At 37.4% G+C, this 25944-nt stretch overlaps 1 protein-coding gene across 1 annotated transcript in view; it reads right to left on the reverse strand.

Annotated features, from left to right (window-relative positions):
* Nucleotides 1-25944, reverse strand: part of LOC145981183 (arylsulfatase A-like) — a 59988-nt gene that overhangs the window by 21169 nt on the left and 12875 nt on the right. Inside the window, exons 3-4 of the mRNA XM_083114305.1 lie at nt 12723-13346; nt 9555-9804 (exon numbers count right to left, since the gene is read on the reverse strand). Of these exons, the coding sequence (XP_082970431.1) occupies nt 9555-9804; nt 12723-13346 (874 nt within the window). The remainder of the gene's footprint in view (nt 1-9554; nt 9805-12722; nt 13347-25944) is intronic.

Consider the following 25944-nt stretch of genomic DNA (forward strand, 5'->3'; position numbering starts at 1 on the left):
ATGAATGCTCCTTTGCGTAAGGGGGGTACACTTTTCTAAAGAAGTGGTCGCGTCGATTCAAAGGTAATATATAAATCTTCATCAGAAGAGTAGGTATATGACCGACCTTTTCTTTTGAATTTTTCAAATGGAATTTTCCGAAACGAAATACTTACACAAACGAGACGACACACGATAGATCAACTTGGGGGGTACAATATACTCCTGTACTTCACCCATAACTTTCATAAGTTTGTAAGAGGGAAAACTATACTTAAACCTATATATTAAAGAGATTTTCGAACATCGAGATGATACTGAGACAAAAAAAGTGTGTTTCCTCTCAGATTTTGAAACGAGACTGAGATAATTCTCTCCAAAATAAAAGCGAGGCGATACTTGATGTCCGAGACGATCTCGTTCGAAACTCTGGTATCATATTTGAAGAAATTGGTAAAAATAAATTTAAATTACTGTGTGTCTTATTCAGACATACCAAGCGTATAATTTACTGACTTTTTTAAAAATGTTTTGTTTAATGTAATGCAAAGTTAATCCATTAGTGACAATTGCAAGGCTGTGTGGCCCGGTTTAATCTATTTAGGATATAATTCCGTATTTCAACGGTTCACAGCATCGAAACGAGATATAAAGCAGAAAAACGTTATTAAGAAAAGTTTTGCTTTAATGACATATACGTTGTGAAACTGAGTGGTGACACAATGTGCGTGTTGCATATACTAAATATTTCGTGGGTCAGAACGAGATATCTCGCCTTGTAATTGAAGGGTCCAACATGCACAGGGCTTTGGATTCCACTTTAAACTGCAGATTCAGTCCCGATTAGCCCATGAAGTGAAGTGAATATACATAGAATAAGTTTTAACAACTTCGGAGTGCACACTGAAACAAAAAAAAGCAGAAACAAGAACGAGAAGGACCTCACCACACAGGAGACGATATGAGGCTGTGACAATTTTCGACTCTTCTCATCTCCATCATTCCTAGGTGAAACGAAAGGTTTCCCTTTCCTAGACATTAGAACAGGGTGCAATTTGTGATTTTATCAGAGAACGAGAACTTACTTTTACCTAAGTATTAGATATAGTACTTAGAGTTGGACATTAATTGCTTAAAATCTAATTTTGATATCGAATGCAACACAAACACAACGCCATTTGAAGTTAAACTCTAAAGTCAAACTGGAAGAAAATTCGATTAGTCAAACGAATGCAGGAGATAAATGAGACTCGCTGTTTTGTCAGTTGGCTTGTCAAGGGCACTGTGTTATCTAGACCATTCAATTTCTTGCAAATTTCTCTGCATGAAAACAATGCACTGGGGGTATAAGGAAAGTAAAAGGATGTTCAAAACTTCTAAATGATTTTTCTAATCAGTTAAGGTTAAGTTTATGGCATCTCACATTCGGCTGGTAGATATTGGTAGATTTTGGATTGAATTCACAAGGTATTTGAGCGAGATGTTAATGTTTGATTGAGTGATTTGGTTTACAGTGTGTCCGTAAAGTAATGGTGGGGTTTTAAACAGTCATAGTTTTGGAACAAAGCATGGTAGAGAGATGAACGATACGTCAAAGCAAAGAGAAACTCTCCACGTTTCTTACCTGTTCAGTAGACTTCGATGTGTGAACCCTTAGTTGCCATGCAGACGTCAAGACGATATTCAGTCTGTTACCATACACGGCAGAGAACATCCGGCGTGATAGACGAAACAGCTTCAGTGATCCTTGCTCTTAAATTGTCTAGATTTCGAACTTGACAGGAAAACACGTGTGTTTTGACATAACCCCACAAATAGAAATCCATGGGTGTAAGGTCTGGAGACCACCCTCCTCGTCCGACCCATCGCTGAGGAAATGTTTCGTTAAGAAAATCCCGCACGATTGTGGAAAAATGTGGAGGAGCACCATCTAACTGGAAAAGGTAATTCTCCGGTATTTGGAACACTACATACCCTTGTAACATATCCAGAAAGGTGGTCTCCGTTATTGTTTGTTCAGCAAAAAAGAATGGGCCAATAACTCTGTCTCGTCCAATAGCGCACCACACATTCACATGAAACACAATGCCAATGCGTATGCGCTACCGCTCACGCCTGTAGGTGTCAGCGCGTAAGCTTTCGCATACATAAACTTGAAAAGTTTCTTTCACGTATGGTTCATCTTTCTACCATGCTTTATCCCAAAACTATGACTGTTTAAAACCCCACCATTATTTTACCGACACACTGTATTTTACTTCGCATTTCTGCCACTTCTGGCTAATCGCGAAGATGAGGATGAGTGATAGTATGATGAAATTGACGAAGGGACACTCAGAAATAACACCCATGCCCAGGCCGGGATTCGAACCGGAGACCTCTGGCGTCATAGCGCACTATGCTACCCCTCCGCCACCGAGGCTGGCGAGGTGGGAATGTGTTTTGGATTTTCTTTTTAGATGCGAAAATCTTTAACTGTGATGCGCACATGCTTTTGCTTACATTAAATTTCACATTTTCACGTAAACGAGGAATTGACAAGTAACCTTAAAACACGCATGTACATGCATTTAATACCACTAAATACGAAAAGAAACCTTGACCGGCTCTTCATATTATCCACCGAAGAATGAAAAGAAAAATAAAACAACTTTCGAGCGTTTGGCTTTCCTTGCTGCTCTGAGATCTGAAGGATTTCGGTTTTGTATATGTAATGATAGTACTTTCAGTACTTGAAGAGCGTCATTAGGTACAACTAATTATGTTACAAATCATAGGCGTAACTTAGTGGGGGCAAGTGGGGAACTTGCCTCCCCCCAAAAATATATTCAGGTTTATTGAAATTTACAAGCTTGGGGACCTGAGGAGCAAAGTAATAATATTTCTGATTTCGCAAACGTCACAGTTAATTAGCAAGTAATCCTGGATGCTGTTTCTATGGGATGGAAAACTTTTAGTTTCTATTCCCCCAAAGTTAAGCCCCAGGTTTGATTTTAACCCCCCCCTCAAAATTAGGTCAAAGTCTGATTCTGCCCCCTCAAAATTTGGCCCAAGTCTGATTCTGCCCCCTCAAAATTAGGCTCAAGTCTGATTCTGCCCCCTCAAAATTAGGGCCAAATCTCGATTCTGCCCCCTCAAAATTAGGCCCAAGTCTGATTCTCCCCCTCAAAATTAGGGCCAAATCTGATTCTGCCCCCTCAAAATTAGGCCCAAGTCTGATTCTGCTCCCTCAAAATTAGGGCCAAGCCTGATTCTACCCCCTCAAAATTAGGCCCAAGTCTGATTCTGCGCCCTCAAAATTAGGGCCAAGTCTGATTCTGCCCCCTCAAAATTAGGCCCAAGTCTGATTCTACCCCCTCAAAATTAGGACCAAGTCTGATTCTGCCCCCTCAAAATTAGGCCCAAGTCTGATTCTGCCCCCTCAAAATTAGGCCCAAGTCTGATTCTGCCCCCTCAAAATTATGGCCAAGTCTGATTCTACCCCCTCAAAATTAGGACCAAGTCTGATTCTGCCCCCTCAAAATTGGGGTCAAGTCTGATTCTTCCCCCTCAAAATTTGGCCCAAGTTTGACTCTGCCCCCTCAAAAAAGGCCCAATTTGATTCTGCCCCCTCAAAATTAGATCCCAAGTTACACCCATGTTACAAATAAATGCTTTCTCAAATGTTTTAAAAATATTCCAGACTTAGACCTCTTACGAGTTGATCGGGAACCATCTCAACTCAGAATTTTTAAAAAATACAACACCCTACTGATGTCTGAAGAAATACTGAATACACGGATTCTAAAAGGCATTTGATGTGGTACATATCTGCCATAAAGTGTTTAAAGATATGTTTATGCTTAGCTATGGGACTTTAAAATATAATGAACTGAACTGATGTGTACTCTATAAGTATGATATATTCAATAATATGGTTTCTATATCCGGTTGGTGAGAGATGATTATTCCTGGTTGGGATGGCTGAAGATAGAGGAGAGGGGGGAATCCTCCTCACCCCCTCTAATCTCACCCTGCATTAAAAATCAATTTCTTCGCAATTTTCACATTTCGAACTCCTGATATTCCGTTTCGTTAAATTCAAAGTGAGCCAAGAACAAGGTCCAGAGCTTTATATTTTTCGGAATTATTATCTGGTTAAAATATGTTTTTAAAATGACCATAAATACTAAGAAAAATAAAGAAATAAAAATTATTTATGCAAATTTTTAATTAAAAGAACAGGAAATTCGTGCGCTGTTGTAAAATGGAATATTTCCCATGCCTTCACATTGTACCTAGGTACTACCTTTGAAGTAGTATATGCGTAGTATATATATATATATATATATATATATATATGCATGTGTGTGTGTGTATGTATGGGAGGCTGAATTTTGTACCCCCCCAAATGAAAAACGTTCCTGCGCCACTGGTTAATACTGTGTAAAATGTCAGTAACATTGCAAAAAATGTAACGAAAAGGCCAACTCTAGTTCACCTGTGTTTATTTACTTGAACCAGCTACATGGAATCTGTTTGTTTCCGTATTTATTAGTGGTTCGGATTCTGCTTGAAATATTTACATCCAGTAAGTAACCTTTGTTTCCCGCTCGGGGTGGGAGAAAGTGGTCATTGACGACCTTGAGTACAGATTAACTGAAAATTCCAAGACTGGGCCATTATCTATGTTTCCTTTCAACGTTTGTTCAAGCGCAGTAATCTGAAATGTTGAGTTGTTCAAAAACAGTAATTTCACTCCTTGCTTTAACAACTTTGGGATTGCAGGCCTCAGTGCAAAATAAATCAATCAATTTGAGATGCTTTGATATATCATCAACATGTTTTAATCAAGCAGTGCTTTTTTCTGACAGTACGCAAACCTACTACCGGCACCTTTTCTCATGAATTGGATAACAATAACAGTTTGTGTTAATGAATGAAATATAGAATTTAACTTTGAATGTTATAATTTTTATCGTCAAAATTATCAACACCTTTCTACCTAGGGTTACCAGACGTCCGGTTTTTCCGGGAGGAATTGGAAAAAATATCATAAATGTCCTACATTTTGAACGTCACATAATTTGAACTAATAAAATGCATGTTTCAGTGAAATTATTTATCTGCTGCTGGTTTGATTGATCGGGGCTGGACCTACAGTTTAAAGTGGAATCTGAGCCACTGTGTGCCTCCACCGGGTATCAAACCCGGGACCCTTGATTACAAGGCTACGACGCTACTACTGCTCCATAGGGGAGGCCCTATTATCTGCTGCTTGAATGTTTCCATTACAACCTGTGCTACGGAGCGATCCATTGAAGTGTAGACCTCCGCGTCGCTGTTTGCGCTATTGGCAAGCAAGGCGCTCGTGGCCGTATATTGACAGACTCGGCACTGTAGACTGTCCGTGAATCAAGCGCACAAGTTTCCGTAATTTGTTTAAAGAGTGATTTATTTACTTAAAAATTTACGAAAGAAGGTACTGAAACTGGCCGCCTTCCTCGTCCTTGATGATGGAAACGGAAAGTGCTATGAACAATGATTTAATTTGAACATGTTCATTGAACACAATATTTCAAATCTTGAAGAAATGGCACGTCATGAAAGTGGGCGAGTTACATTAATAGCAATAGGCATTGTGAGGGTCATTCAGAATTTCTGAATATTTGTTTGCCATTCCAGGTCATAATGCAAATGTTGAAAGATTATTTTTGTTAATGTCAGCACAATGGACTGATGAGAGGAATCAATTTCTTATTGATTCTGTGAAGGGGTTGGTGCTTGTTCAGTATAATTTCAAAGAATTTGATTGTTGTTAGTTTTATAAGTACATTATGACTAAGCCTGAAATTTTACGAAAAATTGGCTCCTCAGAGAAATACGACTGAAAACGCATATAGTAAGAAGTGTATTGTTTAGCAGTTTAGTTTTGGAATCTGTTTTTTTTTAAGATATTAAAAATTCATTATTCTTTAAACTGAAACGGTGTAATTTTACATTATTTGCTAATATGTTCTTGTTCTAGTAATGTATATTATTTATTGTGAATGTTCTGTGTCCCACATTTTGAGTCGGTGTCCTACATTTTAGGACAGCATGTCCTACATTTCCCTCATAGTGACCTGGTCAGTAGCGTGCCCAGGATTTTCGAAAGGGAGGAGTTATGTGTACATTTTCAAGTAGTCACTCCTCATTTTGCCATATTTCCCTGCCTTTGACGTCCTTTTCTTTAAAATACTGGACCAAAAGGGGGGGGTTATAACCCCCACCAACCCCCCCTTGGGCACGCCACTGGATCTGGTAACCCAATTTCTACCAAATAAAACAATAACAAGGAAACGCTACTTGCATGATAATAAAAACACCAGTTCAATCCATTTGTACTAAAAGTCACAGAGAAATGCGATATATGAACTTACTTGAAAAGAAATGTTCATCCCACCGCTCTGTACTGTTTGTTTTGTTCATTAATGTTGGTACGATTTATTCTCGCCATGACGGCGTATTCTAATCAACAATCGGAAAATTCTGTGCCGAGAATTGCACCTTCTGTTCTTTCTTGGAAAATTCTAGGATAAACGTGAGTGCCTGTTAGACCTAAAGAACCTAATATTGCACATCGTAAACAAGGTTCAAATCTCCTTCCCGCCCGCTTGAATTCCGAATGTTTACAAGAACCCGCCACGATCATGGCTGCTTGATCCCACAATGCAACAGTTTGTGACGTAGGTGAAACACACCTATACTGAAATGCACGGTGGTTATTTCATTTTGATATTAACGTTTACACTTCATTCATGTTACGTGCCCGCATGAGTGGAACATACGGCGAACGATTGAAATAACGAATCATAGATGGCAGCACGCGGAAGAAATATTAGGATCGCAGATTAAAGCAACAATCTGCATGGGAATTGAATGAAAGTGTTTAGGAATGCTGAAACTAATTGTGTTTACCTAAACTTATGAACTTAGCTTAATAATGGAGAAGGATAAAGGCGAAAGAAAGAAATGATCGTCATGTATAGCCTATGTGATTATATGCAGAGATTAATGAAGTCAGAAAGTGATTACAATTTTATATCTCTATCGTTCTAGCCAGGGGCGCCGACTTGTCAAAATTATTGGGGGTCTCTGATCACTGAAATAAATGAATGAATGACTCACTCCCTCCCTTTTTTTAAGTTTTGGCCTCAGTATTCTGAATCTCGTAAAAGCCAATGAATTCCTCAAAAATATCAAACTTTTCATTCACAGTTCGAATGCAGAATGTCAATTGTTCACGGATGGATATGTCACAAGTTTCGTCAACCATAATAGCAAAATATTCCCAACTTTTAATATCTGCTAGAGGGAGATTATTTCCATAACATCTTTGGCTGTTATGCATTTGAAGCTTCGGAACGAGTCACAACTCTCGAAGCAGTCAATCAACGAAGCGAGCCACTGACGTCATCTCAACCCAGAACCTATCGCTAAGCACCCTGCTCAGGCTATACACCCCCACTATGCTCGCTAGACAGAATAGCGTAGTCCGCTGGAGATGTTCCGAAAGTAATTCGACTCTACCATGGAGCGCAAAACAGATCTCCCTAATATATCAACGATCTCGTTCTGAATGTCATGTGAGAGCCACTTGTAGCCCGAACTCCCATCCACTCCCCTAGTTCATGCACATCGTCTTTTGAAACTCTTTTTAGTAAAAATGTTAACAATAGTCATAATTATATACTTAGTATATAGTAATAAGTCATGTTTTGCTGTCTCTGGTCATACCCCCCCCCCCCCAAAGTTAATGGTCTAGAACATTTCAAGTGTGTATTTAAAGTTAAGTTCATGTGTCACAATTCAGAGTAAACTTTACAAAAGAAGCAAAATAATACATTAGATCCTCTTAAGCAAAATTGTTTGGGGTACTCTGGCCCCACATCGTTAACATTGGGAGGGGCTCGAGCCCCCCCCCCCAAGCCCCATGGAGTCGGCGCCTATGGTTCTAGCAGGAACGAGTTTTTCTGCTAGACGTTTTGGGTTGTTTCCCTGGTGTGGCGCCAACTCAGTGGCGGCCCCCAAACACTTCCGTTGCGGCGCATATGTTGCAGACCCTGATCAAGGTTGAGCGTGGGACAGGCGGCGCCCCTTGATTAACCCCTTTCTCTGCTTGTATTAGGCGGCGGTGCAGCAAAGCAGCTACCCGAATTACTATTATATTACATTCGAGACATTAGCCAAAAGAAGAAGAAGCTGGCAATCCAATAAAGAAAGTTGAATAGATGAAGGAATTTGTATATAGAAGTTTGCAAATAAGAAATATATCCATTAGAAGAATAAGTATATATATGCTATGTACGAAAGAATATATATATATTTAGAAGAAAAAGCCTAATAAATCGGGGAAAAAAAATTCCCGTCCCTATTCCAGCACCGGTAAATGATTTCCCGATTTTTCGTGATCCTGAACAGCCGGGACATTACAAATAACCAAATTTAAAAGGTGGTTTCTGCACTACAAAAGCCTGAAAATATTTCTTGCAAATAGCCGTTTCGTTCCGGAAATATAAAATAGTAATTTGAAAGGGATATAGCTATTGTGTGTGGAAACCGAGATTTTTCACAGTGTCGGTAAATTTCGAACATTTCCTGTCCTGAAGTCTGAGGAGACTTTAATCATGGGTCTCTCCGATGGTGGGGGTGGGACAACTTGTCTTGTAATCAAGGGGTCCCGGGTTAGATTCTCGCTGGTGGGACAGTAGTTCAGGTCCCACTTTAAGCTGCTGAACCAGTCCTGTCCCGACTAGCTTAATTGAGCATAAAATGTACTTAAATCGAACTTTGGACTTTAACCTTGTAATTTTGAAGTTATTATATTTCCGCAGTGTAAAATGCCTCCTCTCAACTCTTCTAGAATTGTTTTAATCTGCCTCTCCTTCGTTTCTTATACAAACTCCTGAGGTTTGTAACATCTTTGCTTTCAACTTGGCTCATTTATATGCTGCTATCTGGAGAATAGAAACAGGATCATAAAATATGAAAATGCAAAAAGCGTGCTTGCTTGAGCCGCCTATTATTGAACAAATAAAAAGTAGTCCTGCTGATGCGTCCCAGTTCATAAAGTTGACATGAAGCGCAAACATTGATAAGCCGGCTGCTGTTTAGTGCCTCTGTGCTTAATGCCATTTTCTTCCACTCACACTCCACTTGAGTTTCTCGAGATAAAAACTTAAGTAGACTTGATTTGCGTTATTGAATGTCTAAGAGCAGCAGTAAAGTCTGCGAAGAGTCTGAAGAAAGGGGAGTCATGCCTCCCTGGAAAATGATTATGAAATAATTATATATTTCACACATATAATTTAATTTCAGTCACATAATTTTGTTAATTATAAAAAGGACGTTGCAGTAACATTACGACTTCAAATTAAAGTGGTGTTTTTTGAGGGGAGTAACACCACTATTGGGTGAAAATATGCCTACTTTGCCCCTCCCGGGAAAGAAAAAGGCTTGTGGACGGCCATGGGCAGGGTGTATTCTCTAGTTGGAGAATCGGGAAAAGGAAATTATATTTTCGGTGTGAAGTCGAGAGACTAGGGAAATCTTACCTCAGAATCACTAAAGATTACGTCACTGGCGTCTACTCCGTTCAGGTCATCGGGGATGTGAATTCCTGCCATCTTCAGCACTGTCGGCATAATATCCAACATAGACATCAACTGGGTCCTTCTTCCAGGACGTACGCGTCCTTTCCAGAAGGCAATTGCAGGAACTCGCATCCCTCCTTCGTAGGTCGTTCCTTTTCCACAGCGGAGTGGTCCTGCACATCCTCCTTCTTGCTCTCTCAGAATTGAAGGTCTAGTGAAGACGAATACAATCAGAGAAGTAAACATGGTGTGGAGAAAGCGGGAAATTTTACGTCTCTTTATTAAATACATATGCAACGTTTAATAAAAGAAGTTCAAGCCACAATTAAACTTTCATTATAATTGAAAAGAGAGGTACAACCTGTATTATATTAAATGCATTATACTAAATTAAATTATAATTGGAAACAGTTTCACGAAACTTATGTTAGCTTATTGGAAGACATACGTTACTCAAATCGTGGAAATCAAATATTGGAAACTTGTCCAGAATGTTAATGAAGTACATGTTTTGCGTGAACCATCATATAAAGCTCGATGGAGGCACATAGTGGTTTAAACGTAGATCCAGTCCCGATATCAGATACTCATAATCAGATAGATCATATTCTCATTGATAAGAGAAGGCATACTAGTATAATTGACGTTCGTACACATAGAGGTGCTGACTGTGCCAGTGACCATTATTTAGTAATTGCTAAATTAAGAGAAAGACTCGCAGTGATAAATCATAAGCAACAAAATCTAAAAGTTCTAAAATTTGATACAGAAAAGTTTACTGATGAAAGAATTAAGAAAGATTACCAAATTAAACTGTCAAATAGATTTGATGTTTTGCAGGATTTAAATGATGATGAAAATATAAATGAAACAGACGTAAATAAGAATTGGGAGCACATACGTAATGCAATAGAATCAGCAGCTAAAGAAAGTATAGGATACCATAAACCGAGAAAAAGTAAGCCATGGTTTGATAATGAATGTCATAATCTAATAGAAATAAGAAATCAGGCTAGACTTAGGTGGTTAAATAACTCTGATGATACAAATCTAAACAATTATAATAGAATAAAGCGAGAAGTTAACCGCACGTTTAGAAGTAAAAAAAGAGATTACTTGAAAAGCAAAATTAACGAAATTGAAACAAACAGCAAAAATAAAAATATCAGAGATTTATATAAAGGTGTAAATGAGTTTAGAAAGGGGTGGCAACCTAAAGTAAACTTGATAAAAGATAAAGACGGTGATTTTCTAGCTGACCCAAGTGATATTCTAAATAGATGGAAGAACTACTTTAATGACCTTTTAAATGTCCATGTAGGAGATAAATCAGAAGTGAATGAAGTACACACAGCAGAACCTTTAGTTCCAGAACCTAACTTGACTGAAGTTAAAGATGCTATTAAAAGGCTAAAGAATAACAAAGCACCTGGCATTGATTTAATACCAGCTGAGTTAATTAAATATGGTGGAAATTCATTAATATGTCAAATTCATAAATTAATTTGTTTAATATGGAAAAAAGAAGAAATCCCTCAACAGTGGAAAGAATCCATAATTGTTCCTGTGTTTAAAAAAGGTGATAAAATGAACTGCAATAATTACCGTGGAATTTCTCTACTCTCAACAACATATAAAATATTATCTAACATTCTTTTAACAAGACTAACCCCATATGCTAATGAAATTATAGGTGATTATCAATGTGGATTTAAACGTAACAGATCAACTACAGATCAAATTTTTCACATCAGACAGACACTTGAAAAAAAATGGGAATATAATCAAAATGTCCATCAGCTATTCATTGATTTTAAAAAAGCATATGATTCAGTCAAACGAGATAAATTATATAATATATTAGTAGAGTTTGGAATACCTAAGAAGCTTGTTAGTATGATAAAAGTATGCACCAGTGAAACAGAAAGTAAAATTCGTGTGGGTATTAATATGTCTGACAAATTTACAATTCATGATGGGTTAAAACAAGGAGATGCATTATCTCCATTGCTCTTTAATTTTGCCTTAGAATATGCTGTTAGGAAGGTAAAAGAAACTAAAGAAGGACTAAAATTAAATGGTGTGACTCAGTTGTTAGCATATGCAGATGATGTAGACTTACTGGGGGATGATGTGAATACAATTAAGAATAATGCTAAAATATTTTTCAAAACTGCTAAAGAGATAGGTTTGGAAGTTAACAAAGATAAAACTAAATATATGCTTACAGGCCGAAACCAAGTGTTAGGTAATAATCAAAATCTAATTATTGATAACAACTCGTTTGAACCAGTTTCCAAATTCAAATACTTAGGAGTAATATTAACAAATGAAAATTATATTAAAGAGGAAATAAAAAGTAGGCTTAATTCAGGAAATGCATGTTACTTCTCTCTTCATAAACTTTTGTCTTCTCGTTTAATATCTAAGAAACTAAAAGTTAAAATATACAAAACAGTAATTTTGCCTGTAGTATTATATGGATGTGAAACTTGGTCCCTTACATTGAAAGAGGAACATAAATTGAGAGTATTTGAAAATAAGATCCTTAGGAAAATCTTTGGACCTAAAAGGGATGAGGAGACAGGTGAGTGGAGAAGGTTACATAATTTAGAACTACATAATTTGTATTCGTGTCCAGATATTATTAGAATAATTAAATCAAGAAGACTTAGGTGGGCAGGCCATGTGGCACGAATGGGAGAGGAAAGAGGAGTTTACAGGATTCTTGTTGGGAAACCTGATGGTAAGAGACCTGTAGGAAGGCCAAGACGAAGATGGAGGGACAACGTTGAGATGGACCTAAGGGAAATCGGTAGGGATGGAAAAGAGTATATAGATCTTGCTCAAGATAGGGAAACATGGAAGGCCTGTGTTGCTGCAGCCATGAACCTTCGGGTTTAAGAAGGCTAGAGAGTTAGTTAGTTAGTCCCGATTAGCCTTACTGTGCATAAAGTGGACTTAACACACAAAATCAATCAATCAATCAAGCCATCATATAAAATGACAGTGTAATATATACGTGTAATATGCACATATACGGTATATTGCAAAAGTTTATTCTTTTCCATGCTCAGCCATTAGAGAAGTTTTAATTACATTATATTTTCAGAAATGAAATGAACTTACCCATTGTCTGAAGTAAAGAAAACAAAGGTGTTTTCAAGTATATTGTTGTCTACAAGTGACTTTATCACTCTACCAACAGCCGAGTCCATTTCAGATAGGGCATCGCCGAATCTGCCTCTTTGACTGGTATTGAAGAAGCCGTATGAGGCAAATTGAGGATGATGTGTTTGGTAAAATGCAACCATAAGAAAGAGGGGAGTTTGTGAAGAAGCGCTTTTAGAAATTATCCTATCTCCCTGAAGTACTAGTTCTTCCGTGATTTTTAGCAAATCCGCAGGTTGTTGCACAATGTTTTCATTGTAGAACAGTGGGCACGACACATAACTTATTCCGCAGCTATCAGAACATGGTTTATTTGGGGGGAAACATACAGGACAGGGACACATGTCATGAGAATAAGGTATACCGAGATATTTCTGGAATCCAAACTCGGTAGGCAAGTATTGTTTATTTTCGCCAACTCCTAAATGCCACTTTCCTAACAGAGCTGTAGAGTAACCATTTTCTGCTAGCAATGAAGCTAAGGTATGTGTATGTTCGGGTAAACCTCCAATTGAGTTGGGTGTGAACACTCCTGGCCAAACTCCTGTTCTGATGGGATACTTTGCTGTCAGCAGAGCTGCCCTAAAAATAAGAATATTTCAATAAGATTAGAAAACTAACATACAAGAACCATAGAGTTAATAAATATGATTAACCCTCAAAAGCGCTTTCGTCTCTACAACCAATTTGGCCTGTGAGGTTCCTATCCGTTTTGGTGACCTGAGTGCCAGAGATTGTAACCGAAAATACGTTAATGTTAAAGCAATTACAGGTATATTACTTATTAAATCATTTCTGCTAAGAAAGTGATCACAATACATATTGTAGATTTTAATTAAGAGTTATTATTGGTATATTGATTTAAGAACACTGCGGCCCCATGAGGTCCGATATGCTACGGATTTTACATTTCGTATTTTTGTGTAAGGTTAATATTTCAAACACATTCAACTGGATACTCGTTCACACTTTACCGCCAATTTGACCATTTTTGAATTAATATTTGATTGTATATTTTCTAATTAAATTTTGTGCTTGTAAGGGCAAAATTAGAAAACTGAAAGTACATAATCAAATAGTAATTGAATATTATAAAGTTGGCTTCAAAATGCGAACCAATATCCAGTTGAAGATATTTCACAAGAATTCAAATATAAAATATTACGTTTATTTGTATCATACCGGTCGACTCGGTGAACGAGCGCGTTAAGTGGTCACCTTTCGACCTCGCCACCGTAGTTCCCAGGGTCGAACCCCGGCGTGAGCAGGGATGTTCTTCGTGGGTGTTCTCATCAAATTCATCTGCTCATCACTCATCCTCATCGTCGCGATTAGCCAAAAGTGAAAGAAATGCGACGTCAAATAGCCAAACTACATATTGGCTCTCATGGGCTCACATCGTGCTTTTAAGGGGGTCCAACATGCAATTAAGGTATACATACACTCAGGTCCGTAGCCAGAAATTTATTTCGGGAGGGGCTCATCCCTCATCATCAGCTGCCATCTAATGGAGAAAAAATGGGAGGGAGAAGAACCGAAAATGAATTTCTCAAAATATTACAAGTTATTGTACAGTGTCTCTCAAAAGTTTTAGGACAACGACATTTTAAACTAAGCAACCCAATTTACACAAGGCGTTGGTGGGTTGCGTGTACAGTTAGGCTCAATTTCAGGTTTGCCACATGCACAATAGATATTTATAAAATTCGCGAAAGAAATAAAAACAAGTATTATTGTATAAAATTATTAAAAATATCACTATTATATCGCAAGTGACAAAATTCTTTCTGAAAGAAAAAAAAATAGGTTTTCTAGTATTTCATTGCTGATGAGTCTACAGAAAGGAAAAGAGGTGAGAGAAAACGAAAGGTGACAAAGGAGATTAGAAAGAGAAAGCGAAAGGAGAAGAGGAAAAGTAGAGGAGAGAAGAAAGAGAGGATAGACGAGGAGAGGAGATGTAGTGAGGAGAATGGAAGAAGATTCTAGGAGAGATGAGGAAAATGGAGCAAAGAAGAGAAGGAAAACGAGATGAGAGAAGAGGAGACGAGAAGAGGATAGTGGAGAGTAGAGTAAAGGAGAGAAAAAAGAAGAACGAAAAGAAGAGGAGAAGAGTACAGTGGAGTCGGAAATCTAAGACAGGAAAGGAGATACGAGGAGTGGAGATGAGTGGGATAGAGATAAGATGCGAGTAAAGTAGGTAAGGCGATATGAGATAAAAGCAGAGCAGAAGGAGGGGAGAGAAGAAGGAGAAGAGAAGAACAGAAGGGACTGAAGAGAAGAGGTAGTTGCAGAAAATATCGTCTCAGCGTCAAGAATTGATGCATTAGTCAAATTATCGACATGAAACATTCAATAACATTTTGAAATGTATTAGGTTGGTGCGAAATGCCTTTTGGCTTAGTTCAGAGCAAGATAAAATCTTCCATGTAAGATCTTTGATTTTACCTGCGATTATACCACTAAAAACATGAATGTAATTTTAATATTTATAAGAATTATCCAATTTTTGTCCACTTCTCGATTCGTTGAAACGGAGATTTTGTAATTTAATATTTCCCCTCCCCCCATCGTTAATTCCAAACTGAATCATTCCGTTTCGCATGGCGTGGACAATGAACACAATGGGATAGGTCTAAAACTTACGAAATTTTTTTGCCACCGGAAGGGTTTGAACCTACGACCATCAGATTGACAGTCCTGAACGGTAAACACTACCCTACAAGCTTTCGCTCCTAAAAGTAAGTAGAAGGAGCTGACCAATGTGAAATGTAGATGCAACTCTCCTCCTACATGTAATGTGCAAACAATACTTGTTTGTAACAAAGAAAACGAAGGTAGTACGACTCGGCGAAAACATTTAATGGAGAATTGCACATGATGAAAACTTTTCAATCGATATTTGCGGAGGTTTCCTTGCATTGAACTCGAGTGGGAAAAGGGGTAAAATTAGTATGTCCTGACTTCCCACAAATATAAATAGTTATTTCATTAATATTTGTCAATGTCTTTGAAGCAGTACACAATTATCGTTAGAGTATCATAATTCACGATCTTATACATGAAAATATCTATTTGAACGTGTGTCAATTCATTTATTTGTTTATTTTTTTTATAAATTCCATATGCAGAAGAATGTAGCCACTATACACTGCTATTACAAATAATCTTACCATGCTCTTGTTTAATAGAAGGGGATTTAAAAAATAGAAAAAAAAAAGAACGCCTAGTATGGAGGATCGCACCTGGGACCGCAATCAATGCTATCAAGAACTCTAACCAAAACACTACGCCCTTTGTTTCCTTTGGAGCAACAGTTTTTAATTATTCTGTCGCGTGAATATTGTAAACGTTATCCTGCAAAAATAAGTTCAATACCGTGTCATTCTTTAGAATGAAGGGATCTGAACCAGTTAATTGATGGGGTGATGTAAACTACTCATCATTCATCCTCTTGATGAGACCACTCGTCATTGACATGACGAGTTATTGCTTGGCATGCGAAAGGTACAAATTACACAAAAGGAATTAAACTACTGAAAAGACAATGGCAACTCGTTGGATTTTGTGAACCGTTGAACCTGTATCATGGCTGGGTGTAGGATAATTACCTGTCTAACTGAAGTCTCTGAGCTGAATGAAAATAGCGAAGTCCTCTGTAAGCTTCTAACTTGTTGACCAAAGCGTGCTTCCACTATCGACCTCCTGTCTTGCTGACCTCCTCTCTCTACCAACTCAATTCCCAAAGTCCAGTCACTTCCCAGCTTGTCTCACCTCTATATTCCCTGGCCATCGAGCTCTTCCTCGATGCCGAATCGCCGAATCGTGTTTATTATAATTGCTACCATGCAAACCGCTGACACCAAACCCAGAAGTATTACCTGTTTCCTGAATGCTCAGGAGGTTTGCATGGCACAACACAATGCATTGTAAACATGCCTAAGAGGCTTGAGACAGCTGAGAAAAACAAGTGAATGCCCTGGTCAACATGAAGCGTTCAGAGAGACTTAATAAAATAAACATACAATCTTAGGGATTGATACGTTCGCGCCCTCTAGGAAAAATTTTCTTCTTTGAAAATTTAAAAGTCAAATCGCAAAGCTTGACATGACTCAGGTTCGCCAATTCCATATATTTTCTTAAAAAACCCAAATATACAAAAGAAAATCCACCAAAACATACCTTCCCTTGTTTGCCGTAGCCTGAAGGAAAAAAATTTTATTCCCTAAACTTTATAATGAATAATACGATTAATACTAACAAATTCGTATGTTTATACGATGTAAAAAACAATAATATATACTATTATAGGACTAGAAATCACAAAAGTTCGTGTCGTTAAGCGAAAAAACTCTTAATGTACCACATTTTGTGCGTACGTACTGTTTATTATGTATAATTGCTCATCCATTTGCTCCGAGTCAAGAGTCTGTGATGCCTCGCCACGCGGTAACGACTCTGTGTGTTCCGCGAAGCTAACGGCTGGAGGGAGCGTCTTGCAAGATTGAACGAAATTCACAATGTTAGTTTATATTGTCACTCGATATAGACTCTTCAAATAGATAGAAAACCGTAACAAGGTGCACAAGTAAGTACACGTAAGTAAGCATGTAAAACATTGTCACATCTCACTGTTTTGTCCGTGTGAAAACCTGATCATATCAAAGTACAAACTGCGTAGCCACTGTACTCCTAAAATCGTTGAATATATGAGCTTGCACGGCTGTGTTGCACATTCCAAGGTAGTATTATACAATATTCAATGCATATAGTGAGTTACACTGAGAACTGTCGCTGGTAAAAACTTAATTATAGCGTTCACTTTTCTTTTCTACGTTTAAACTGTACACTGTATACACAACTATGGCGTGGTGAATACCTTTGTATGACTGCACACAAAATTAATAATCTTCCAAGTGACAAAACTATGTGCTTAAGTTATAAATATCAAAAATGTTTTGCGAACAAATATGTCGCTTTCAATATTCCATGTTGGTGAAAAGAAAGAGATAAAAAAAAAATAACAATAATACCTGCATGCGACAAACATATGCATAAAATATTGGCACTAAAGCATGCTTTCTAAAATGTTCGAAAGTGCTATAATTATGTTATTTGTATTGCTTGCATGTCCATTTATTATTCGAAGTGCAAAATTTCATCGTAAAAAAAAATTATGCACTAATTGATGCTAACACTGGTCAATTGACACCACTGGTGCGTGTCGCTTCCTTGTAGTATGATGTACACTTGCATGCATATAAAACTAGTTCTTATGCATGACACAAAACTGAAAAATGTATATAAGGGCTATGGAAAAGTATTGTTTCCCATAATGCATGTTAAATAACCAAATAGATACACATGATAGGAGCTCGCATGTGTATGTGTAGAAACACTGTAGCACAATTCTGTAATTATTGTTTGGGACCAGAACTGCTGTTTGTAGAATGTATGTTTTCTCTGCTTCCTCTTCTTTCTGGATTGCTTGTCGTCTTGACTGCATTGGGGCAATGTAAAAATGTGGTAAATTACCCGTAGAACTTGGGAAATGGGGAAAAGCTGTTGTTTTAACTGCAAACAGTGTGGAAGGAAATAGTATCTAGCTCCATCACTAGGTGTTGTTGATAATATGTAGTCCGCTATACTGGGAAATGTATGGTTGACTACATCCTTCCTGTAAAAGGTAGTCTCCGTGTAGTAATTAGAAATGTCTGCATGTCTCCCTCAAATTGGTGGTGACGATTCTCTTCTTGAAATAGTGCTTAAAATGTCTGCATGTCTCCCTCATAGAATGGTAATCAGTCTTTCTACCTGGTAATAGACTGCCTGCGGATGTCCGTCACGAAAAATGCCCATGGATGGTGTAGGCATTGCTTGTCCATGGTGCTCCGTATAGACAGGTTAGGTTAAAAGGAAAAATTATGACAAAGAAAGGAAATTGCAATAGGATGGGTATATATAATTCAAGTATGCATGTACACAAAACCAACTAATTTCCACTGCCTTTTCTTTAAAATTAAATTAAATTGTCTCATCAAAAATAAAATATGATTAAAATAAATTAATAAAATAATTGCCATAACTCTTTGAAAATAAATAAGGAAAATTTAAATAAAATATCCAACCGTAATTAAAATATTAATGTCCATGATTAATGTGTTGCCTTAACCTATTAATTATTACTGTGCTGCTCTCAATTAATCTGTTTCGCAAGCTGATGATGCTTATAAAAATAATATCCTAAGGTTGCGGTTAATAACACATTCCAAATAACAAAAACTAATATAGACATAGGCAAAGGGTTTAGAACTAATTCTTTAAATGAAATGCTCTTACTAATTGATTGATTAAGTTGTTTTAAAGCAAGTTCAAGCGAAGTCCATTGGGGAATAGTGAAATCAGATAAATTCTTGGGAATATTAAGTAATAACTCAATTTCCTGCATTGAATTTAAACTGGTTAAAAATGAACTGCAACTCTTTTCATTTTCTGTGAAAAAAAATGAAAAGGCCCGCGTATCTCCACCACGTGTCATTCTTTAGAATGAAGGGATCTGAACCAGTTAATTGATGGGGTGATGTAAACTACTCATCATTCATCCTCTTGATGAGACCACTCGTCATTGACATGACGAGTTATTGCTTGGCATGCGAAAGGTACAAATTACACAAAAGGAATTAAACTACTGAAAAGACAATGGCAACTCGTTGGATTTTGTGAACCGTTGAACCTGTATCATGGCTGGGTGTAGGATAATTACCTGTCTAACTGAAGTCTCTGAGCTGAATGAAAATAGCGAAGTCCTCTGTAAGCTTCTAACTTGTTGACCAAAGCGTGCTTCCACTATCGACCTCCTGTCTTGCTGACCTCCTCTCTCTACCAACTCAATTCCCAAAGTCCAGTCACTTCCCAGCTTGTCTCACCTCTATATTCCCTGGCCATCGAGCTCTTCCTCGATGCCGAATCGCCGAATCGTGTTTATTATAATTGCTACCATGCAAACCGCTGACACCAAACCCAGAAGTATTACCTGTTTCCTGAATGCTCAGGAGGTTTGCATGGCACAACACAATGCATTGTAAACATGCCTAAGAGGCTTGAGACAGCTGAGAAAAACAAGTGAATGCCCTGGTCAACATGAAGCGTTCAGAGAGACTTAATAAAATAAACATACAATCTTAGGGATTGATACGATACTCTGATATAGGTCTGTACTTCTAGAATTACTCTATACACATGCATTTGAAATTTAACTCTGAATTTATTTCTTCGTTGTTAGTATATCTAAGCTTGTGAATATATTTTATTTGTAATTTTATATCGGTTACATGAACATCTACGAAATAATTCCTTATAATAACCTCCGGTTGACCAAGTTGCCAATATAAACAAATGGAATACAAAGTGTCTTCGAGCTTACATTGTTAAAAAGGAGCGGATACACGTATTACTATCCCAATACTTATCCCAATACTTATTCAATAAGGTTTCTTGATGAGCAGAAATTATCACTTAAATTATTGCATGTTGAGCTAGTGCCCATCTAGCCGCCTCTGATGAAATCTATCATTCTTCAGATTCTCTTTAAAATTCGACTCTGGTCACTTGTAACTTGCTGGGTGCAGACACTGTGCATCGACGCACAGTGTTCTGCGATAAGAAGCGGCCTTGAATAGCGTCCGTCAGTCACTTTGAACGCGAGCAAGCTACGCTACCAAGCTTGTTTGCCTTTGAAAACCAAGTCATTTTTTTTTCACCGTTTCCGAACGCGATTGCTATTGTAGAGGTATATATTCTCTCAAAGAAGCATGAAAGGAAATTTAGACCATGTTCTCCCGTCGTTTAAAACCAAATATTATCTATTAAACGAAAAGTTCACGATTGTCAATAAACCTATCTGAGCATTAGGTGGATGTAAATAATAAATTTAATAGAAAGATTCTCCAAAATTTATCTCCCACTGTCTACGTCAAGCCAGTACCCAGGGGGGGGGGGCATGGGTGCCATACCCCCTCGAACCCTGAAATATTTAAATGTGAACCTATCTATAACTACGAAAATAACAGCTGGTAGAGACCTTTGAAAGAAAGATATTACGAAGAATATTGGGACCAGTATGTGAGAATGGAAAATGGAGAAAGCGATTTAATAAGGAGCTCTACGATTTATATCAAGAACCAACAGTTATTGGTGTAATAAAGGCGGCAAGATTAAGATGGGCAGGTCATGTGATGCGCATGAGTGATAGTGACCCTGCAAAGACAGTGATGTTGGATAGCCCAGGTGGACAAAGGAAGCGAGGAAGGCCTAAATTAAGATGGGTGGATGGAGTGGATGAGGATGTTCGGAAGCTCCAGTATAGAAATTGGAAAGTTGTGGCGAAAGGTAGAGATAGATGGAGACAAATCACAGAGGAGGCCAAGGTTCATCAGTGGACTGTAGCGCCATAAGAAGAAGATTTACTCCAGCACCTTAACACAGTGTCAAACGAGTCTCTCTTGACTAATACTGTCAAATGTGAAGTGATTTTATGAATAAAATTTTCCGCCTGTTTACGTCTAACGTTGCGCAGATTTGGTAGTTTGCAAACGGTGTAATTATTTTTTCGTGTTACCTTACGCAACAGCAAATACATTTCATAAGACTGTTCTGAACACGAGACTTGCGTCAGTAAACAAGCATTTCGTCTGTTCCAGTATCGCAGGAAAAGAATATCGTCCTGCAATGTTCAAGCCTCTAGATATTTTCCATTAATAATGTCTAATCACAATAATAAGTTAGAAGAAATAACTCGCATTTTCACAACTACCAATATTCTCGTTTTTCTTCATCACTTCGAAAATTATTTCTCGAAGATATCTGCTATACTACAAGAAAGCAATTCAAAATTAAAGTATAAGTTCAACTACATGCACCCCACCAACGACATTTACAATATTGGAGGGACAGAATACTTAAAAATTATTAATTCAATCGAAGGTAAGGGCGTGGTGTAGTGGTTAGAGTTCTCGATTGGGCTGCTAGCGGTCCCAGGTTCGATCCTCCTTAGGAGGTGTTTTTTTTTAAATTCTTCTTTTAGTAGTGTTATTGGTGCTATTATAAACCCGATAAATGAAGAGCCCCCCTCAGGCAGATTTGGCTACACTTAAAACAAGCTCAACATGTACATATGAGCTTTTTGCTCAAGTGTGGAACCCTGTCTAATCCAAGATTTTTGTAAAAATGCCCTCGGGAATTTCCCGTGAAATGAAGAGCCCCCTCAGATTGATTTGCCCACACTTACAAAAATTGCATCAGCCAGATTGTTGTCTATAAGCTTGTTAAAAATATGCCCCTCTTGATATTGTTTTGGATACACCTGAAATTAAGCAAAAATCCTCATAAAACCCACACCCACCCACACATATTTACTTCCGGTTTAAGTTCAATTGGATACCAGGTTCAATTTGTTTATCTAATATTAAAACAATGTAATATGCAGATGCCTTCTAGAATTGCTCTGTGACTCTCTCATTTCTTACATCATAAACATATGATTTTTCACCTATAAGAATAACACTACATATAGTGTCATCAGGGAGTGTATCGTGGAATTCACAGATAATTTTAATGTTTGTCCTGTCATTAACCACAACTTGTTTCCTTTTTGAAGTGTTGATGACAAACATGGGTCTCTGTGCTTTGAATTCATCTGGTGTGTAATACATGTCAGTATTGCCAGTAGTGACCCTTTTGTATGCTGTAAATGCTTCATATAATTTAAGAAAATCATCCTTGGACATGTCTAAATTATAATTTTCTCTAGGAAATACCTCATTTCTGCCATTTTTAAGATATATGTTCTTGATGTTGCAGTTATCAAATTTACTTGAATTTTTTTCCTGATTATTGTGTCTTCCAGTCTGAAACAGTATCACCACAAAATCTGGCATGTCATATTGTATACTGGAGAATGAATTTGTAGCATCAAACTCATAATAAGTACCAGATGCAGGCTTCTGTACACATTGATATGTATAAAATTGTAGATTAATCTGTGGATTTTTTAGGATATCTGCTTTGTATTTAAGAGCATAACTGGCCTCATATTCAACAACTGGCATTCTTAGCTCCATAGTCTGAATAAGGCACTTGCCCTCATCAGGTAGGGTATTAGGCAGAGCTTCCCCTGTAGAGTTTAATGCACTGTACCTCATCAAAGCATTATTATCATTGGCAGCTCTTCTAAATGTGATTCTTAAACCACCCTTCTACATAATATCTTTGTAATCTGAGAAGAATCCTGGCAACAGGCGCATAGGAAACAATACTGTGTGGCTTTTAGATATTATTTTATCACCAGCCTCAAATCCACCTATTTTGTAGTAAGAAGCCTCGGTTTTGGATAATTTTAGTGTGGCCAAAGCTGTGGAGGTAATACCCGGATAATCTACTCTGTTTATAACAACACCATGTTTTCTGATCTCAATTTCAGAGAACAGATGTGGCACAAAATTGTCTACCAATCTTATATTTGAATTTGCAGGATAATCTGTACCATCGAGTTTTACAACATCAAATTTGATGTATAGATCTGCTCTGTGGGGGTGTATAAAGCCATCCCCTACATCAAGATCAACCTCAATCTCTGTGTTGGGTTGATTTAAATTTGCAAATGTCCTCCTGTTTTGGGGGAATGATTGTAGCTCATAACTCTCAATATTTTCCATTTTTTTTTCTTGTATGTATTTTTATTTAAATATTAATCTCTATGATAGCAGTTGTTGTGGCTCCAGCAAAATCAACTAATTCTTCTTTTTCATTAGTGACCATCAATTCAATATTATCTATTCTATTATGGCACACAGGAAAATATAATGTTGGGGATGGATTGTAGATGATTGGCTCCATAAATTCAGAATTAGGTTTGAATGTTGCAATGATGCCAGTTTGTTTGTGAGTGCCTATACCATTTGATTTGGTGATCATACCCTCGGCCACATTACAGTGAATATTCAGAGTCTCTATGGCTAAGAATTTAGGTATATTAATAGCAGTGTGTTTGATGGCCGGTTCAAGTTTTGTGTTGTTCTCAAATCCTAACAGCTCTCCTATAGTACCCAGATCCACTGTTTCTGTAGCAGATACAATCTCTACTCTGTGAGTGACAGAATTTTGACTTAACACTATACCTCTGGGTAACTGAGCATTTAAAGTGGACAGATTATACTGCCCTGGAGTGATGACAATTTTTTGATCCCCTACTGCAATTGTGTTGTTGTGGTGAGTAATATTAGGGATCAAGTACATGCCATAAAATGCTCTGAGAGCTATTGTTTTGGGATACACTATGTCATCATGTAATTTGAGTTTCAATATTGAATTTTGGCTGGTGAGATGACATAATCCTGTTTTGGCTCCAGAGTCATCATCAATTTCTTTTGTTTAGAGCCAGGTGAGCACTTAACCTCAGGAATTGGGGGCAGATCAGAAAATGTGTTGTGTAAATTATCTGGAATTGTCAGATCAACTTCTAAGAATAGGCCATAGTTACTGTCATCAAAATCCTTAAGATCTTCAATATTGAAATCTTCAACCCACTCAAGCCCTGCATATGGCAGTTTATCCACCATAGCGTAACCATAGAGGCTATTGGCATCTACATACAGTATATAATTTGATGGCAGTGCTGGATCATAATCGGGAATATATTTGTTATTAGCTCTGGCATATCTCTGAGAACATTGCACCATGCCTCCTCTTATACATTGCTCCATAAACAGATACATGTCCTGATCCTGGATCAGATCCAATTGCATTTTAGTGTTTAAAAACATTGCAGCCCATGCTAGGCCTGGGGCACTGTAGAAATACATTGGATCCAGTTTATAATTTTGCATAGAAGATTTTCTGAATGCCTGAAGTATATCAGCTAAGAGAGTGACATCAAGTTTTAAATATGCCATGTGATAATCACCAAATGTCTGGCATTTTAAATTGTTCCACATCAACTGGGCATGGTGATAATCTTCATCAGTGATTCCAGATCCTCTGATTTTGCTGTAAAACTGTTGTTTTGGTGGCAGAGAACACTCATCAAATTTAGAAAAATCTGTAACATAATCATATGGATATACACCTTTCCGCCTAATTAATTTCAGGTCCTGATTTGGAAACAAAGCACATGTGATTTTGAATTGATCATCAGATAATTGAGTGGCCAGTGTAGCCAGGCTAGCAGACAGAATTCTGTAGGAATCAAGAAATCTTAAGTGAATAGGAACACCATTAACTTTAATTATTTTGCTAATAGCTATATATTTCTCATCATTTTCAGCTAAAATATTTAAATTCTGCTTGTCAAACCCCTCGTACCTGATCAGATGATGGAAATCATAATTGGATGTGCCATGGCAAAATATAGGGACAAATTTTGGTCTCTGGATCTTAATATTACAGCTATTACACAGGGCCATTAAGAATTTACCATCTGTATGAGAATGGTGTTTCACCTTGATATTTGTATCTGAAAATTCACAATCACATACCGGGCATTTTTCTGCATTGTTGAAATCTTCAATCTGTTTCTCTGTTAAAGGCAACATAGGTTTTGATTTTAATAAGATATTAGATGCTATGTCAAGGCACTCATTTTCTATTCTATGTGCAAATTTTTTGATAGCATTTGGTCCCATGTATAAGTGTGGTTCACTAGCTACACCATCCCGTATAATTATATAACAAAAGCTGGAAGGTTCATGTAATTGATATGATGTAATTGAAGATTCCTCAGGGTCTGGGCTACAGAATGCAAGAGGTTTGAGATTTGATTCAAAATCACAGACTATATATGCTGGGTGTTCCAACAAGGCTTCAAACTTTTTGAATTTGGCATTTTCACTTGGCATTGGCATCACCATATGAACAGGTTTATGGTTGCCACAGTATTTTAAATGTTCAATTAACTTGTTTTTAGCAATTTCTGCATTCACTTCCCGAACCCCATTCACCATTTTTCTACCATCAAATACAGTTAAACATCTTCGGCACAACTTAAATATTCTATTAAATTTGTCTAGTTGCTTTCTTACTAAAGCTTCAAGATTATGTATCAAAGTGTAATGGTGTGTCATCCCCTTCAATTAAGAGCAGATCAATCGGAACAGTAGAATCATCATCAAGTGTACTGATTCTGAGAGGT

The sequence above is a fragment of the Lepisma saccharinum genome, chromosome 2, assembly GCF_977018435.1.
Source record: "Lepisma saccharinum chromosome 2, izLepSacc3.1, whole genome shotgun sequence".
In the NCBI taxonomy this organism is placed as follows: domain Eukaryota; kingdom Metazoa; phylum Arthropoda; class Insecta; order Zygentoma; family Lepismatidae; genus Lepisma; species Lepisma saccharinum.